Here is an 18829-nt window from a genome sequence, read left to right on the forward strand (position 1 = left end):
CATAGATGGTGTATAATATCTTGTACATGATTAAATTTTATATTTTATGTATGTAAGCATGTTGCCTATTGCTTTATATGTTGTTACATAATGTTTTTAGTTTTGATATATTTCAATTTTTGCAAGGTGTCTTGACACTTTTTAAAGAAAGAGCACCAGCAGCTACTACAATTCCTGCTGTATCTTCAAAAAGTTTTTGTCTTTTTCTATAAAGAAAAAATGAATTTCAAAAAGTTATTAAATTAAGTTATTTGTGACTTTAAGCTCACCCTTCAAATTCTGGATGATAATGATGATGATGATTTTGTCCACCAATGCATTATGATTATACTATTTGACTAGCGTGTTCAAATATCCATCGATTTTAGTGCTGTATCTTCTCTAGTCAGCTACTGTGATGTTCACCAAACGATTAATTTTGTATATTAAAATTAGTTCTGGAGCATCTCTGTTATTTCGACAGTTTATGTAGAAGAACTGATTCTTTGCTAATGTGTGGAATACTCAACCACATATCCGTATTGTTTATTTCAATGATACAATTAAGTTGTTCTATTCATTCCTTTCTCAATATTACTATTTCAATCATTTTTATAACTTAATAATTTACTTATAGGCAATTATGTTGGCTGTTATGAAGAAGTTAACATATGACGAAGAATACAACTTTGAAAATGAGGTTAGACATTATACTTGGAATTCTTTTTCGAAATACCTGTTTTAATAATAGGAAAAATGGCCTGGGTTTTTTTTGGTAAAGTTTAGATTACAAAAATGGCACCTTAAATATTATGTATAGGATAGAAATAGAGTGCCTGTTTTATTACTGGACCTCACTACCAAGCAGTGAAGTATACGTGTATTTAACATTTTGTGATATAAAAGTTACACCATATAAAAAAAAATCATACAAAAAATACATAACACTGTAAATGTAACTCATCTCAATACCTATGTTGACAGGGGGAAGATGAAGCAATGTTTGTTGAGTATCGTAAACAGCTAAAGCTGTTGTTGGACCGACTTGCACAGGTGTCGCCTGAATTGCTTTTGGTTTCTGTATGCAGAGTTTTTAACACTACACTGCAGTAAGTTTCATGACTAGTCTTTCTTGAAATGTTTCAGTAGTTTATCCAAATAATTCTGTATATGTATATCCATGTTCAGATTTCTGGTTTGCATGGGATATAGTGTTTACCTCTAAACTCAACCAGCTGTTTATTAGTACCGTATTTTTCGTTTTATACGACGCACTTTCCCCCCCCCCCCCAAAATAGAGGGAAAAAGTCAGTGCGTCTTATAAACGCAATCTGCGTCCAGGAAGGGAGAATGGGGCGATCTGTGCCATCCGCACGCGCGGACGGCACAGATCGCCCCATTCTCCCTTCCTGGACGCGTCCGCAGATCGCCCTGGCCGTCGATGGGCCTGTGCGTGTGCTTGAGCAAGGAAGCCTCCAATGTGTCACGTGAGGCTCAGAGGGCGGACGGAAAGGGTCCTCGGGCTCCCATTCCTCCTGCCCGCGGGGCCTGTTCTTGCTGCAGGCCTGCACACCCCCGCCTCCTCCTCCCAGGCCTGCGGCCTCTCGCCGGCCTTGCCGGCTGCTCGCCTGGCCGCGATGCCTGCTCCTGCCTGACCGGTGCCTGCCCCCACCTGGCCACAATGCCTGCTTCCCCGCCACCTTCGCCTTCCCCTTCCGCCCCGAAGGCGGGATGGCGCCGCTGGACCATGGTGCGCTTCTCCGTCCTCTCCAAGGCAAGGAAGGAGGGAGGCGGGGGAGCCAAGCCAGCAAGCGGTAGCAGCAGCAGCAGCCCCCTCCTCTGCCTCCTCCTCCTCCTCGGCTGGGGCGAAGGCCAGGTGAGAGGCAGGGGCCCTTCCTGCAGGCTTGAGGGACTCCTCCCTCCCTTCCTTCCTTCCTTTGTCCCTTCTTTCTTTCTTTTCCTCTTTCTTTCCTTCCTTCTTTCCTCATCTCCTTTCTTCTGCCTCCCTCCCGCAGCTTAATTTATTTATTAATTATTTATATTAATTATATTATATTAATATATTATATAATATAACGTATAAATAATTATATTTATTAATAATTAAATAAATAAATTTATTAGTTTAATAATAGTAATACCCCTTATCCTTATTTAATGTGATAATAATAAATGTATTACCTGTCTCTCCTTATCTAGCCTAATAATAATAATAATAATAATAATAATAACAACAACAACAACAACAACAATACATTTATTACCCATCTTTTCATAACTAGGAGGAGGATGATAAATTTATTGTGTTGTCAAAGGCTGGATTGCTGTGAATTTTCCAGGCTGTATGGCTATGTTCCAGAAGCATTCCCTCCTTTTTCCCTGTGGTAATCCTTTGTTGGGAGGTGTTAGCTGGCCGTGATTGTTTCCTGCCTGGAATTTCTCAGTTTTCTGAGTGGTGTTATTTATTTACTGTCCTGATTTTAGAGTTTTTAAAATACTGACGTTTCACCCACATCTACTAAGTTTGTCCCCACTTCAAGTAACTCACCCCAGCCTTGCCATCAATGGGGCGATCTGTGCCGTCCGCAGATTGCCATTCTCCCTTCCTGGACGCAGATCACCAGGGCGTTCTGCGGACGCGTCCAGGAAGGGAGAATGGGGCGTGTGCGCACACAGCACAGATCGCCCCATTTTGCCCTTAGTTCCTGGACGCAGGCGCAGATCGCCCGGGCGATCTGCGCCTGCGTCAAGGAACTAAGGGAGAATTGGGCGATCGCCCAGATCGCCCAATTCTCCCTTACTGTTAAGTTATTTTATTAAAATGTTCTAGGTCATCTTTTAGTTCAAATTATTTTTCCCCATTTTCCTCCTCTGAAAACTAGGTGCGTCTTATCATCAGGTGCGTCTTATAAAGCAAAAAATACGGTAGTTAGACCCATCTCTGAACTACTTAGCCAATACAGTTTACACAATTTGAAAGGCAACAAATATATTGATGGATATTTTGCCATTCTTGTTATTCTTGTCGTCATGCATTAGAACCTTGAAATGGTGGCATCATTCACCTTGTCAGGAGTACTAGGTCAATAGGTTAAGGAGTTCCACACTTTAGATTGTAGTGACAACTCTGTAATATGTGTAAAATCTTAACATTTAGCATTCTGTTACTGAAGCTTATTCAAGAAAAATGTATACTGTACAGTACCAAGTAGTCATTTGCCATAACACCTAGATTTTAGATACATTTATGTGTTCATTATTCTGTTTTATAGGAATTGGCAAACAAAGCCATTTATGGAAATAGAAGTAGCAATAAGACTTCTGTATATGTTGGCAGAGGCCCTTCCAGCCTCTCATGGCGCTCATTTCACAGGTGATACAAAGGCTAATGCTCTGCAGGATATGATGCGGACTGTAAGTAGGAGGAAACTAGAAAATGATTTGCTAAAATTGTTTCTTTAGTAAATGAATGTTTAATCAAGGTGCACTGTCTTTTCTCTTCTCCTTTTCACATAGTTGGTTACATCAGGTATTAGTACCTATCAGCACACTTCAGTCACTCTGGAATTCTTTGAGACTGTGGTCCGATATGAGAAGTTTTTCACCACTGAGCCCCAGCACATTCCAAATGTCTTAGTAAGCTCATACTGAATACCTTTTTCCTTTTTTTAAACATAGTGCTTGGCTATCTCCGTTTATGCTTCTTCCCCTCCTCCCTCTTTATTTTATTTGTTAAGAATTTGGAAAAAAAATATGCCATCTCTTCTTTAATTTACAAATGTCTGCCAATATGATTCAGCTCTTCAGTTCTTCATTGCAGATGGCGTTCTTGGATCATAGAGGTCTTCGCCATTCCAGTCCAAAAGTACGAAGCAGAATAGCGTACCTTTTCTCCAGATTTGTTAAATCGCTGAAGTAAGTTGCATGAAACTGAGGAAGATTTCTTAGCTTTTTCAGCAAAATGAAATTGCATAACAGACTCAGCATATATATATATATATACACACACACACACAAATGCAGGGTTTGCAAGACCCTGCAGAAAATTCTGATCTAAGCAGAAACTGATGTTCATTTTCATCTCTTTCATCTTTTGTTCAGGCGCCTCTCTGAATAAAAATGTTCTTAGATTAGACTAATGCTTAGTATGGGGCTATGGAATAAGCAGCCTGTTCCAATAATTCAAGGTTGGACACATGTGGGAGGAAAGAGGGCCTGCTATCAGCCTCCCAAGGGACCTTGAAGAGCTGCACTTCCCAGTACCAAAAACAACCATAAAATTCCCCCAACTCTCTTAAACCTTACTTCCAATTTACTTCCAGATCTCCCCTTGGTCCAGTGCAAGAAAACTGGCAAGGATTTTGGGACAAAAATGACTTTAAAAGCCCTGTTGGGTCCTGCAAACTGCACAAATGGCCCTTGGGACAATGCAGCTCCAAAGTAACACCTTGTCCACCCAAGTGCTAGATTGTGCTCTTATGCTCTGCCCTTTATATGCAAGATAGGATTAAAGCATCCATGTGGTAATTTACTCATGTTACACTTTTTAAAAAGGTTCAACAGTCACATTTCAGTGCTATATAAGCTTCAGTAACATTTTTTTACACTCTCATCTTTCAGTAAACAAATGAATCCCTTTACTGAAGATGTACTAAACAGAATACAGGATCTGTTGGAACTATCTCCACCAGTAAGTATATTTTGTCTAGAAAGTTGCAGGTTTTTTAAAAAATTAAAAGCTTCCTGAGCAATGGTAGATCTTCTACAAACTCTGATAGACATATTGCAAAGAATCTAAGTTCTAAAATAGCAGTGTTTGCTTTGCCTTGAATCACTCTTTAGACATGACAAGTACCTTCATAATAATTATACCTGGGTGGACTTAAATTTTCATTATTTTTCAAGTAGCTCCTGGATTTTTGAAAATGTTGCTATCATTTTCATAATGTCACTGCAGATATATAGTCAAAACTAACATTTTCAAAGAAGTCATATAAACTTCTTCAGAGTTTGTAGTAAGGTGCAGAAATTTTGTGATGGAGGAAGGTGGCTTTGTTCGTTATAATGGATTACTCTCAAATTTGCAAATACAGCAACAAAGTACCAGTAGAGGACATCTAACTGTTAAGCTCTGCTTTTGTTTTCTGGTTTCAGGAAAATGGCTACCAGGCCCTTTTAACCAGTGACGACCAGTTGTTCATTTATGAGACTGCTGGAGTATTAATAGTGAACAGTGACTACTCTGCAGAACGGAAGCAGGCTTTAATGAGAAATCTTTTGACTCCTCTAATGGAGAAGTTCAAAGTGCTGCTAGAAAAACTCATGATGGCCTCAGATGAGGACAGACAGGCGGCATTAGCTGATTGTCTGAATCGTGCTGTTGGCTTTGCAAGGTGGGAATAGTGTATGTCAAGGTGTATTTAAAGAAATAGTTTGTGGTCTGCACATTCATCTGCCAATAAATTATTTCTAAGCTAGGCAAGTGTTTATTGTTTTCTTTTCTCTTTGGCTGCCTCTATTCTTTTCTTGCTATTGAAATAAAACTTGTGAAACCTGAATGTAGTTAGTGGTTGAAGAACATTAATGAAAAGAATCCTATTTATAGAAAAGAAGGTCACCAAATAAAAAGCTCTGTAGAAACATGGTCTTACAACCTGTAAATCTAGGAAAAGTGTTTCTAAAGATAATCAAGATATTTATTAGCCAATAATATTTGCAAATAATATATGTTCTTATAATGATCTGTGTTATATTACATTACATTAAATATGTTAATATAATATATTATGTTACATTGAAGCCACCTTCAGAACAATAGATTAACAACCCTACAGAAATCTAAGGATTTCTAAGGTACAGTAGAGTCTCACTTATCCAACATAAACGGGCCGGCAGAACGTTGGATAAGTGAAAATGTTGGCTAAATAAAGAGGGATTAAGGAAAAGCCTATTAAATGTCAAATTATGTTATGATTTTACAAATTAAGCACCAAAACATCATGTTTTATAACAAATTGATAGAAAAAGCAGTTCAATACATGGTAACGTTATGTAATAATTACTGTATTTATGAATTTACCCCCAAACCATCACAACGTATTGAAAACATTGACTACAAAACATTGACCACTAAAAGGCAGATTGTGTTGGATAATACAGAATGTTGGATAGGCGAAGGTTGGATAAGTGAGACTGTACTGTACCTCTAAAATTTCTATGGGGTTATTAATATATTGTTCTGAAGGTAACTTCAATTTATCTATTGTTCTAAGAAAAACAATCATTGTTCTGAACCCTATAGTTACCAATTCATTTTTCAAATTTTATTAAATGTTAAGTGACTGTGATATTTGGAAACAGATTTTTTATCTATGTATGCATTATTAATTGCTTCTGAAGAATATAATGTAGCTGCCTGAAATATATTGGATCCTTCTAAGAAGTACAATCAATGTTCTACATTTTGAAACTCAGTATCTCTTTCTTACTGGTATTCATTGGATGTTTCCCCGCTTCTGTTGTTGTTTTAACTCAGATGCCATTTGCTGATGATGGTTGTAAAGCCATAAATATGGTTAGACACCTTGACCTTTACATAAAATGTATTGCAGGCAGCTAAACATTGGAGAGTTCTGAGTGTTGCTTTGACCATGTTTTTAGAAACACAATGATGGGAAGGGAGCCTAGTTTAAGCTTCCAGTGTGACTCATCCTGTGAATTTGTTTTCTTTGTGGATTGGCCAAAGTCTTAATGTGATGTTGTGTCTTTTTCTTCTTCAACAGCCGTACCAGCAAAGCTTTCAGCAACAAGCAGACAGTTAAACAATGTGGGTGCTCTGAAGTGTATCTGGACTGTTTACAAACATTTCTGCCGGCTCTCAGCTGCCCCTTGCAAAAAGAAGTGCTTAGGGGTGGCGTCCGCACCTTTCTTCACCGAATGATTATTTGCTTAGAGGAGGAAGTTCTCCCATTTATCCCTTCTGCCTCTGAACATATGCTCAAGGACTGTGAAGCAAAAGACCTTCAAGAATTCATTCCTCTCATAAACCAAATCACAGCTAAGTTCAAGGTATTTGTTTGCCCATTGGTTTCTTTTTATACCACACCTTGTTTCCCATGGGGGGCTTAAGGTTAAAATGACGTAGATTAAAAAGTAATTATTACCCTAAAAATGATGAAAACAACTATATGACCTAACATATTAAAAATAATACTGATTGAAAATAGCTTAAGTGTGATTACAGCATAACAGAATAGTATAATGAAGTGTCATTAATGTAATATTCCACTTCAATTAAAGGATTAGAAATTGCATTGTAATCTTGTTCTGTACTAATATGATTATTGGAGGCACTTTTACTTCCACCAGCTGAGGCTGGGTAGATAACAACAGAAGAAAGAGCTTTCTCTTAGCCTCTCAGTTGGCATCAATATCTGGCTTTTATGAGCAAATTGTGTTTTGCTTGTTTAGTTCTGATGGCAAACTATGGTTTCCTGAAACAAGGCAAGGACAGAGGAAGGAGCGTGGGAGAACATCCCTGTGAACCAGTTCAATAAGTACATAGAGTAATTAGAATACATGGCTTGTAAAACAGTTGCATGATTGGAAAGGAAAACATGTAAAACCAGTTCCTTAGCACTTTTCAAACACAAGGTAATGTTGCTGTTTTAACTTACCCAAAGGGTATTGATTTTAATTTTATTAAAAAAATATAAATGAGCCCCACCAAAAAGTTAGCACTTTAGCAAGACAGCATTCCACACAGCATTTCCAAGGTACTGCTGATCATGGTCCTGGAAAAACGGGAGTTGCAGCACTGTTTAGGTGGATGTATCTGAAATATTAGCTATAGAGGCCCATTGGGATACTGTTTTTGCCAGTACATCATAGCAAAGAGCACATCATTTCCTAACACCTTGATTTGCAATGCCTCAGAAATCTTTCAATGATGGCCCTACCTGCCTTAAAAGGGAGATTTTGAGGGTCATGTTCCATCATCACTTGTGGCAAACGTGAATTCCCTAAAGTTACAACATTGTAAGTATGGTTTACAGCCCTCTAAGTATTGAACTAGGTACCAAGTGTTATGCATTTATTCACATGGGATTGGATAAAAAGAATGTTTCCCATAAATGAAACACCTAATTTTTAATTTGTAGAGGTATCCAACTTTGGCTGGTTCATCATTGGGCTCTGTCTATTGGCTTCTGCATTCTTTCTACAGCAACTTTTCCAAAGGTTGCAAAAGGCTGCAAGGAGGAGGAGAAACCTGGAAAAGAAGGCTCTGTAAAATTCTGAGAGCAAAATTTGGATCCAGGATATAGTTTAGCAATTTACCTTCGTAAACTTTCTATACAAAACCGTGATTAATGAAAAATACTAAATAGATTCCTTTATTTTTTTTCTTGTTCATAGTAAAAATTACTCATTTGTCTTATATTTTTCATATTTCAATAGACTCAGGTTTCCCCCTTCCTACAACAAGTGTTTATGCCCTTGCTACGTGCTATTTTCGAAGTCCTTCACAGCCCAGCTGAAGAAAATGACCAGTCTGCTGCTTTAGAGAAACAAATGTTGCGGAGGAGTTACTTTGCCTTTCTCCAGACTGTCACTGGCAGTGGAATGAGTGAAGTTATAGCCAATCAAGGTAATGCATGGCTAGTCATCAAAATATTTTCTCGTTGGTATTATGTTCTAGGCAAAAGGGAGTTTGGGAAATATTTTTTTTACTATAACACTGTGATCCATGCTGGCTGGGGTTTTGAGAATTTTAGTCTAAAAATATTGTTTTCAGGTGATCAAAATACATGATATTATGTAGCAATGACTGGGCTAGAAACAATCCAGGAAAACATGTTACAAGTTACAGGTTTTCCTCTTAAATTTAAAAGTCACTTGACTGAAGTAAATCCATTTGTGATTACAGCTGTTGATATTGCTGGATTTTAGTATACATGCTTAATTAGTCTCTTTGATTAGTCTTTTAAAAAAAAACAAATTGCCTTTGTCACCATAGAGAATATTTATTGGTTCAGTTAATTAAAATCAGTATGTACAGAAGGTTATTGGAATGGATTAGGTAAATAAAGTGTATATTCTACAGCTGTGCTGTAATACACTTTCCATGTATTCCTTGTGGAAAAAGGAGCGCTTGTAACACACAGTTAAGTAGAAAAAATTCTGACATGTTTTTCATTTTACTCTCAACAAGCTAGAACAATTCATTATTGACCATGACTTCATGGGCTTCATATAAGACAACAACTCACAACTGAATACGTGAAATATTGAGCAAGTGTTATGGGCACCCTTCTCCTAAGGGGGAGAAAGGCTGTTAACAGGTTGCATGAGTCACAAAACATCAGTTTCCAAGAAGGCTAACTGTGATAGTTAATTCAAAGTATTTTCCCATCAGTTTCATTGTCAAAGACAGTCTTTGCAGCCCAAGAAATATACTTGAATTTAAAGATGCTGCTGGAGGCTGTCACTTCATTTTGAAACATACCAGTTTCCCAGTTTTTAAAGAATAGTTCAGTACTTACAATATTGCATGCTGTATTTAGTATCTCATAACTGCACCCCAAGCCAAGAATTTTCAAGGCACTGCAGATTGGGGTTCTGGGAAATAACATCTACAGCAAGGGTCTCCAAACTAAGGCCCGGGGGCCGGATGCGGCCCTCCAGAGTCATTTACCTGGCCCCCGCCCTCAGTTTTATAATATAATATATTGTATATACATATAATATTGATATTAATATTATAATGTAATACAATATAACACTAATAATAATACCATATAATAATATTAATTATATATTCTATATTATGTATAATATTACTAATATTACAGTATAGTGGTATAGTTCAATATAGTAATATATAATGCTAATATTGTGCTATGCTAATAATATAATATATTGTATGTACATATAATTTGTAAGCCACTCTGAGTCCCCTTTGAGGTGAGAAGGGTGTGATACAAATGTAGTGAATAAATGCAGTAAATAAATACATAATAATAAATAAATAAATTTTAGACTTAGGCTCGCCCAAAGTCTGAAATGACTTGAAGGCACACAACAACAACAACAACAACAATCCTAATTAACTTGACCATCTCATTGGCCAGAAGCAGGACCACACTTCCCATTGAAATCCTGATAAATGTATGTTGGTTAAAATTGTTTTTATTTTTAAATATTGTATTGTTCTTTAATTGTTCTTTCATTGTTTTTGTTGTTGCTGTTGTTGTTGTTTTTGCACTACAAATAAGACATGTGCAGTGTGCATCGGAATTTGTTTGTATTTTTTTTCTAATGATAATTCGGCCCCTCAACAGTCTGAAGGATTGTGGACCGGCCCTCAGCTTAAAAAGTTTGAGGACCCCTGATCTACAGCATAATTCTAGTCACAGAGGGTATTGAGAGAAGCAGTTGTAGCAGGACTCCAAGAAGTCTCCCCAGCTACCTCTTCTCTCCAGTGGCTTATTCTTAATGCACCCCACATAGGCTTTTGGGGGTGGCATTTTCAGACGTAACAATGACAGAGCAACATCATTGTAGTTACATCTTACAATGCAAGTCCTTAACATGAAACAAACAAACAAACAAGAGGGCAAAGAATTTGGTTGCCTCAGAGGCACCACATTAGAAGTAACAGAAAGAAGAGTTTGAACTGGACTTCTTTTTCTCTTTCCAGGTGCAGAGAATGTGGAGCATGTGTTGATCACAGTCATCCAAGGAGCAGTTGATTATCCTGACCCTATTGCTCAGAAAACCTGTTTTATCATCCTTTCAAAACTGGTTGAACTCTGGGGTATGTTTGCATTTGTTTCCAGGCAGCTTAGGTTTGATATAGACACAACACATGCATATTCTTGTTTTCTTTTTTAGGAGGCAAAGATGGACCTGTGGGATTTGCTGACTTTGTCTACAAACACATTGTTCCTGCCTGTTTCTTAGCACCTTTAAAGCAAACATTTGACCTAGCAGATGCACAGACAGTATTGGTATGTAAATGTGTCACATAAGTTATTCCTAAAGATATATATATATAAACTAGAAGGGAACTCTTGGTAATTAATCTAGTTGACCAAAAGATGTCAGCTAGCCTTCTGTAGACTGCTCAAAGGAATATTACAGACCTCTTCTAGAACAGACATTACTTACTCTGGATAACTTCTGTATTTCAGATTTATTCATTTATTGTGTCAGAAGCAAATTGAGAATACAGTTATAATGTATAAAAAACCACAAACTAAGTTATACTAAATTTCCTTTATATTTCAGGTGTATCTGGGGTACTCAGGGCTATGTAAGATATTTAGTTAATGTATCTAGTGTCATCCTGAATAGAGCACAAATTAGTGGAAGTATTCAGCCCTTACACTGATTTCAGTCTGCCTGATGTAGATGGTCTCAATCAAATCCATGTTAGGTGAAAGTGTATAGAGAGTGCTGGCAGTGAGGCAAAATTATTTCACTGTTACATTGCAGACTGTTGCCTCAAAATTCCAGAAAGACCTTTCACATTTGAAAGTACTTATAAACCCACAGAGGAATCCAGTAATCCACCAACTTGAATTCAAGTTCCATCTAGGCTAAAAATTTGCCTCTTGGTGGAAATAAAGAGCCACTTCAATAATGGGTTAAGTCCTTTAGGACAGGAAAAGCAACATTGTTTCTTTGGAGTTCTTTTTGCTTTCCAAAAGATTCTGCTCAGAGATGTCACATTTTTCCTGGAAAAATATTGCTCTTGTAAAATCATGTAGTATCTAATTTATACCACTTCAGTGCTGATACACAAGTTTGAACAGATGTCTTTTTGTTTCATTTTTACAGGCTTTATCTGAGTGTGCGGTGACATTAAAAACGATTCATCTCAAAAGGGTGAGACTTCCGAAAGTAGCAGATATTGTTGCCATATCTCTTTGATTCTAAGACATGCTAATTTGAGTACCACCAACAGGAATATATAACAAAGGAATATACTGTATGACACACATAAAAGCCCCAGCAATTCTAAGATGCATCCAATTTTTATAGATGATAAAATGGTGAAAAAAGTGTGTCTTAGAATGGAAGAAATACAGTATTTAAAATACAGTATCAAGCACTCAGGACAACTTGCCATGGTCTGACTTTTTTGGGAAACTTGATACATGCATTTTAAAAATTATTTTGCATCCCTGCAGAAGTCATAAAGGTTTTTAGTATTATAAAAGACTGTGGTAGAAAGAGTGTATGCCAGAGTTGTAAGAGCCAACCTGTACAGTTGCAAGACTAGTAATATAGGGATCTATAGTGTTTCTAGGCCTTAAGTGCACTCCAACTCACAGTGACCCTCTCACAAGGCTTTTTCAGTAAGATCTATTCAGAGGAAGTTTATCATTCCCTCTCTAAGGATGAGGAAGTGTGTGACTTGCCAAAGGTCACCCAGTAGATGCCTGTGGCTGAACAAGGATTCTAGTCCAGCATGAACTCAAACCACAATACTATGCTTTCACTCAGAGGTCATTCTCAGTAGCCTCCCCCTGCCTCTGGAACTCTCTCCTGGTCAAAACAATGCATTTATTTCCTTTATTTCTAGGGCCTTGAATGTATTCAGTATCTTCAACAAGAATATCTTCCTTCACTGCAAGTAGGTCCTGAAATAATACAGGTGAGTAATCTTTGGAGCTGATGTAGCAGGAAGATTTGATGGGCAGTTTAAGTTTGCCTGAGTGTGATTCTATTTGCCATCTTAAAGCAAAATATACCTTACAGTCATCCAGAAGCTGGCACAATTTTAAGAAGTGGTGCTTATTTTGCCAATCCAAGTATGTTTTTTAAAAAACATTGTCACGATGCAGAACTCAGTACATCCAACAGTTGAAGTAACAGCACATGACTGATACAATTAATGAGGAACTAACTTTCTTAAATATGGCTGAAAGCATTTTTAAAATTGTGTCTACAGGACCTTATGTACATGCACATGATGTACATGGCTAGGTGAACAGTGTATGTAAACAGGTCTGTACTGGGAGAGAGGAAAATCATATTTAGAAGATCCTTATTGACTAGGACTAGTGCACACATTTTCAAATAAATGATCAGTTACCCAGCCAGAATACATATTGCCAGGGCTGGGTTATCATTAGGCAGAAAAAGGCAACTGCTTTAGAAGATGCTGATAGGCCCGAACTGTCACAACATACTGATATACTTACACAGCTGCTCCATTAATAACATAGGCCTTTTACCTTCTGGCTCAGTGGAGGGCTACCTTCTGTTCACATACAATGAGGAGACCATATTTTCCTTTACCTCAGGCACCAAGCTGTTTGGGGTTCCCTTCCAGGACTCTTCCAGCTCTGATCCCAACAAGTGAGAGTGTTACCAATGGTAAAAGTAGGACACAGACACTTCTTTGCACACATAGATCAAGTCCCATTATTTGCAAGAATAGAAATAATTTTCAGCCACTTCGTCTCTCCATAACTAATCAATCTCGAAAGAAGAAAAATCCAGTTACTAAAGACCAAATACTATTTTATGTTCATTTGATATTTGGTATAAGCAAATGTTAAACGTTTCTATTTTTCATAGGAGTTCTGCCAAGCACTTCAGCAGCCTGATGCTAAAGTTTTCAAAAACTACTTAAAGGTAGGTTCAATTTAAATGTCTGGTTTTGCCAAATTCTAATGGAACTAGACCTATCATATAGGTAGTTGGTGATATTTTCACCTAAAAGTAAACATTGTCTCTTAGTTTCTGATATCCAAACAAAAATAGTATTTTAAAACACAGATGTTGCATTGGCTGGTGATTATTTTGCAGAGGAAAAAAGATAAGACTGACAGCTCCTCAAAATCAGCATTCCCTTAGGTCAGCAAACACCATTTAAGTCATTCTCTTACTCACATGGAGTTCCTTCACACAATGTTTTATTTTTATGATTTTTTATATTCAGAACTTTGATTGCATGTTGTATGCCATGCCGGTATTGTAGTATTAAAAACTGCTTTAAATAAATGGATTATCTGAATCTTGTTTGAGACTTCAGCTCCCCCAGTCATTACCATTAGCCTTGCTGGAGTTGTAGGCCAAAACAGAAGGCTGACAGTTCCCCATTCAAGTAAATGCATTTTTTATTTTTATTTCCTACAATCAACAGTCCTATAGAAAAGTTACATATTTGTGAGTCTGTATGGTTGTAATTTAAATACTGCTGGAATAATTTATACTTTTTTACTGAAAATGTGACTCTGAAGGAATTGCACTTAGGTTAAGCTGATACTTATTGTTAATACTTGAGTTCTTTCAGTTTCAAATTGCATTATCAAAATGCTGAAACGGGTTGTGTGTTTGTATACACACACACACACACACACACACACACATATATATATATATATATATATATATATATCTACTTAATATAAATTTAGTTCCATGTATAAGGAGATTTAATTCCTAAAAGAGACATACAAGTATTTTCTTCATTTACTTCGGATGGCTGAAACCGGTGAGAAGGCAGATAGCATTTTAAGCCTATTATCTAGTTTGTGAGCAGGTCTTGCCTGTGGTGAGTCAATATTGGACAAATCTGTCTCTGCCTTTTGGAAATTCCCTTGTCAGGTTACTGTTTGAGAACAGATGCTTAATAGTATTACTAGTAATCGCAACTTTGATTGTTAAACTTTCTTTTTATCTGTTTTTATCCTTCACTTAGAGGTACTGTATATTTGTTTTCAGCTCTAACATATATATATTTTTAAACAGGTATTCTTTCAGAGAGCAAAACCCTAAGAAGTCTAGAGGAACCTTTCCCAGTTTTCTTTAATCAGGAACTCCAGATATTAATTTATATGAATGCTAACTTCTGTGCCATTCAGATTGACTTCTTTTTCTTCTGGAAGATGTTACTCTGTGCTTAAATCCATATGTGTATTAGCCTTTTCCTGTAAAAGTGCAAATTAACTGCTCTATTTTATGTTGGTTGATGCACGTATGGCATTTAGACAATATAGGTGGCCTGCCTGCCTGCTCAGAACACCCTGCGTAGGATAATTGTATGCTGTAATTACAGCAAAAATGAAATATCCACTTTTTTAAATCTTGAAATTATACAATGTATAAACTCCTTCCAACCCATAGCAATGGTATAAATTGTGTACATTTTTAAATACTGAGTAAAATATGTGCATATTAGAAATGGACCTCGTTTGTTCATGTACTGTGATACAAAATAAAACAATCAAACTCAATATTGTAGATAGCAATTTCTTTTGATAACTCTAAATACTAAAGTATATACTACAAGATAGTTACTAATGGGTCTGGTTAAAATAGGATTGGCTCTACATTTTATATAAAAATAAATTTTATTCAATAAAATCTTGAAGTTGTCTTGACTCATTGGTCACCTTCTTGGTATCGTTATTCTGCCCGTAATAGGGTAACCTACAAGAGCAATATATTGCAATAGCTTCATTAGGAACTTGCCAGAGTATGGTAAGGTTATCCCATCCAGAACAACCACAGCTCACAATTTTAGTTGGCCATACTTGCCACCAAAACAACCTGATCTGGCAGTGGTAGTTTTGAGTTAAGCAATATTCCTAGATTCTGCCAGCAATAACTGGGAGCTAAGAAAGAAGACCCTACTGTGCAGGAAGTCAGTCCTTACAGTTCTCAGAAAAGAGCTCATTGCATTGCCAAAATACTAAAACTATATCTAGGCCACCAAACTCCAGATTATATAGGACAAATGTATGATCTTGTATCATAAATCTGATAAAAATGTAAGTCACTATTCTGAGTAGTTTGTGATGCTTAAGAATAAGGGTAGTAGGAAACATGTCATTTTATATTTCCAAGGTATTATACTGAAAAAAATGGTATACCTTTACTCCCTCTTATCACATTCACAGAAGCAAAATAAAATCCACACACACATTATCTTCTGTTTATGTGTCCATCATTTAATGTTTCACCATTACAGGCAGTCCCTGAGTTACATACATCCTACTTACAAACAATTCATAGTTACAAACGGGGCTGAGACAACAGGAAAATGCATTTACAAATTATAATAAATTATAGATACTTGTTATTTTATGTATGTAATTATTTCCCAAACCACTAGGATTCTTGTGATGCGATACTTGATGAAGCATTTGATGTTCTGGACAGTAATTATTTCTAGAAGGCGTATGATTACAACAAGGGTTTCATTTAAGTACACACAAAACCAACATTTGTCAATGAATACTTCTACTACTTTAAAATCTGCATTTAGAGGGAAGAGAAATGGAGTTGCCCCTCCAGATTTCCAGGAGCAAGTCACCTTCATGCAGGATCTCTTCTCTACTTCCAGGAAAGATTCCATGAAACAGATTTCTTATGGCACCTCCACTCCTTTTTTTTGACCATATCTACAAACTAAGGTTTTCAACCAAAAAAACAAACAAACTACAGTTGGAATAGCTGCTGAATAGTCCTTCTGTAAACACAAACTTGGCTTCCTGCATGTAACTAATTCAAAATATTGTGTATAAACTTGGGTCCCATCTCCACAATATCACATTGCGTTTGTATATGCAAATACAGGTATTCCAAAATCTGGGTGAAAATATGAAATCCAGAACATTTCTAGTTCCCAGTATTTTGAATAAGAGATACTCGACTGGTACTGTGATAGGAGACTACCAATGAATACCAGGTGCTATAGGCTGTATTTCAGAGAAAGCAAATCATAAAACAACCTCAAGTATTCCCTGCCTAGGAAAACACTATGAAATTCCCATGCAGCCATAATTTGAAGGCGTACCTGCAGAAAATATGGCCTTGGTCCCTTTACTTCGCATGCTGCAGACTAGAGGCCCTTCCACAAAGCCATATAACCCAGAATATCAAGGCAGATAATCCACAATATCTGCCTTAAACTGAGTTATCTGAGCCCACACTGCTATATAATCCAGCTCAATGTGGATTTTATACAGCTGTATGGAAGGGGCCTAGAACATCCAAAGCTGCTCTGTTTGGGATTCAGGGCGTGTCAGGCCAAAAAGATGAACTTTCCCCAAGCCCAGAAGGAATGCCATTGAATAGTAGTTGCTGTTGGCTATTACAGGCAATGCCTGAGTTACACTCAACTCCTAGTTGAGAACGGAGGTGAGACAAGGAAATGAGAGAAATCTACCTCTAGAAATGAAAATTCATTCCTGAAAGAGTTATCATGGGGAAAATATATCTCCACTGAAGCTTGATCACCGATCCTCGTTTGCATAACATGCCAATGTTTTCAATATCCAATGATCACAGGGACAATTTCTATTGAAATTGTCCACATGCTTGTGGATTTCAATGGCTTCTCTGTGTAGTCTGACATGGTGGTTGTTAGAGCGGTTCAGCATTTCTGTGTTCTCAAATAATATGCTGTGTCAAGGTTGGTGTATCAAGTGCTCGGCTATGGTTGACTTCTCTGGTTGTATTAGTCTGCAATGCCTTTCATGTTCCTTGATTCGTGTTTGGGCAATGCTGCATTTGGTGGTTCTTATGTAGACTTGTCCACAGCTGCATGAAACTCCTGCAGAGGTGAGAGGATCCCTCTTGTCCTTTGCTGAATGTGGCATTTATAGGATTTTCTTAGTGGGCCGGTAGATAGTTTGTAGGTTGTGTTTCTTCATCAGCTTCCCTATGCGGTCAGTGGTTCCCTTGATGTATGGTAAGAACACTTTTCCTCTGGGTGGATCTTGTCTTTGCTCTCGTGAGTTGTTCTTGGCTTTGCATCTCTTTGATGTCTGTGGTGGAGTATCCTGTAGAGCCCAATTAAGATGGTTCAGTTCACCTTGGAGGTTTGGGGATTCTTTTTGCATAGTCTGCCTGGGCTTTAATTGTGCTTCTTTCTTGACCAGGCTGATGATTGGCGTTTCTATGTAGGTATCTATTCGTGTGTGGAGGTTTTCTGTAAACTCTGTGGCCCAATTGTTACTTTTGTTAACGGAAATTAAGTTAAGAAACACCCAGGCTTTGAAGCTTCCAGGCTATTTGATGCTAATGAAGCAGGCCAATTTCAACATTCACATCTGCCTGATATATTTATTTATTTATTTATTTGCAGTATTTATATTCCGCCCTTCTCACCCTGAAGGGGACTCAGGGCAGATCATATTGCACATATAAGGCAAACATTCAATGCCATAACACTGAACAGAGACAGAGACGGACGCAGGCACTGCGGGCCTCGAACTCATGACCTCTTGAGTTTGTTGCAGCTGGCTACTAACCAGCCTGCGCCACAGCCCGGTCTGATTGATTCATGTCTGGAATTCCTGTGTTTTGAGCGGTGTTCTTTATTTACTGTCCTGATTTTAAAGGTGGTTTTTTTTAACTACAGGTAGCCAGATTTTGTTCATTTCCCTTTCTGTTGAAGTTGTCCACATGCTTGTGGATTTCAATGGCATCTCTGTCATTTCAATCAGGGCCTGTTAACACCTCCCAACAAAAATTCCCTCAGAGAAGAAGCACTCAGACCTTGAAGATGAAAGGCTATTTAATGCTAATCAAGGTGGCCAATTGCAACATTCACACTTGCCTCAGGCAGGCAAGAGTTCTTTCTCCCACCCTGGCCCTTCCAGATATGTAAACCCCACTTACCTAGTTTTCAACATTCCTCACAACCTCTGAGGATGCCTGCCATAGATATGGCCGAAACGTTAGGAGAGAATGGTTCTGGAGCATGGCCATGCAGCCCGGAAAACACAGTAACCCAGTGATTCCGGCCACGAAAGCCTTCGACAACACAATGACTCTGCTGTTTGGCGCCACTCTAACTGCCCTGCCTGAATGCTATGGAATTACG

General features: G+C 37.6%; 1 protein-coding gene and 1 long non-coding RNA gene across 3 annotated transcripts in view; one reads left to right on the plus strand and one right to left on the minus strand.

Moving 5' to 3' along the window:
* xpot (exportin for tRNA) overlaps positions 1–15230 on the plus strand; it is a 31738-nt gene extending 16508 nt beyond the window's left edge. For both annotated transcript variants that reach the window (XM_008111080.3, XM_003221176.4), the window contains exons 11-25: positions 617–679; positions 964–1088; positions 3252–3393; positions 3496–3615; positions 3800–3894; positions 4600–4669; positions 5134–5372; positions 6762–7047; positions 8437–8626; positions 10679–10795; positions 10873–10988; positions 11821–11868; positions 12569–12640; positions 13570–13626; positions 14746–15230. In XM_008111080.3, the coding sequence (XP_008109287.2) occupies positions 617–679; positions 964–1088; positions 3252–3393; positions 3496–3615; positions 3800–3894; positions 4600–4669; positions 5134–5372; positions 6762–7047; positions 8437–8626; positions 10679–10795; positions 10873–10988; positions 11821–11868; positions 12569–12640; positions 13570–13626; positions 14746–14772 (1767 nt within the window). In that variant the 3' untranslated portion in view covers positions 14773–15230. The remainder of the gene's footprint in view (positions 1–616; positions 680–963; positions 1089–3251; positions 3394–3495; positions 3616–3799; positions 3895–4599; positions 4670–5133; positions 5373–6761; positions 7048–8436; positions 8627–10678; positions 10796–10872; positions 10989–11820; positions 11869–12568; positions 12641–13569; positions 13627–14745) is intronic.
* A 691-nt stretch (positions 15231–15921) lies between these two features.
* LOC134299519 (uncharacterized) lies at positions 15922–18826 on the minus strand. The gene is made up of 2 exons (XR_010006740.1): positions 18625–18826; positions 15922–17783 (listed from the first exon to the last, which is right to left on the minus strand). It is a non-coding gene; the product is annotated as an uncharacterized LOC134299519 (long non-coding RNA).
* Between the last annotated feature and the right edge of the window lie 3 nt (positions 18827–18829).

The sequence above is a fragment of the Anolis carolinensis genome, chromosome 5, assembly GCF_035594765.1.
Source record: "Anolis carolinensis isolate JA03-04 chromosome 5, rAnoCar3.1.pri, whole genome shotgun sequence".
Taxonomy (NCBI): Eukaryota; Metazoa; Chordata; class Lepidosauria; order Squamata; family Dactyloidae; genus Anolis; species Anolis carolinensis.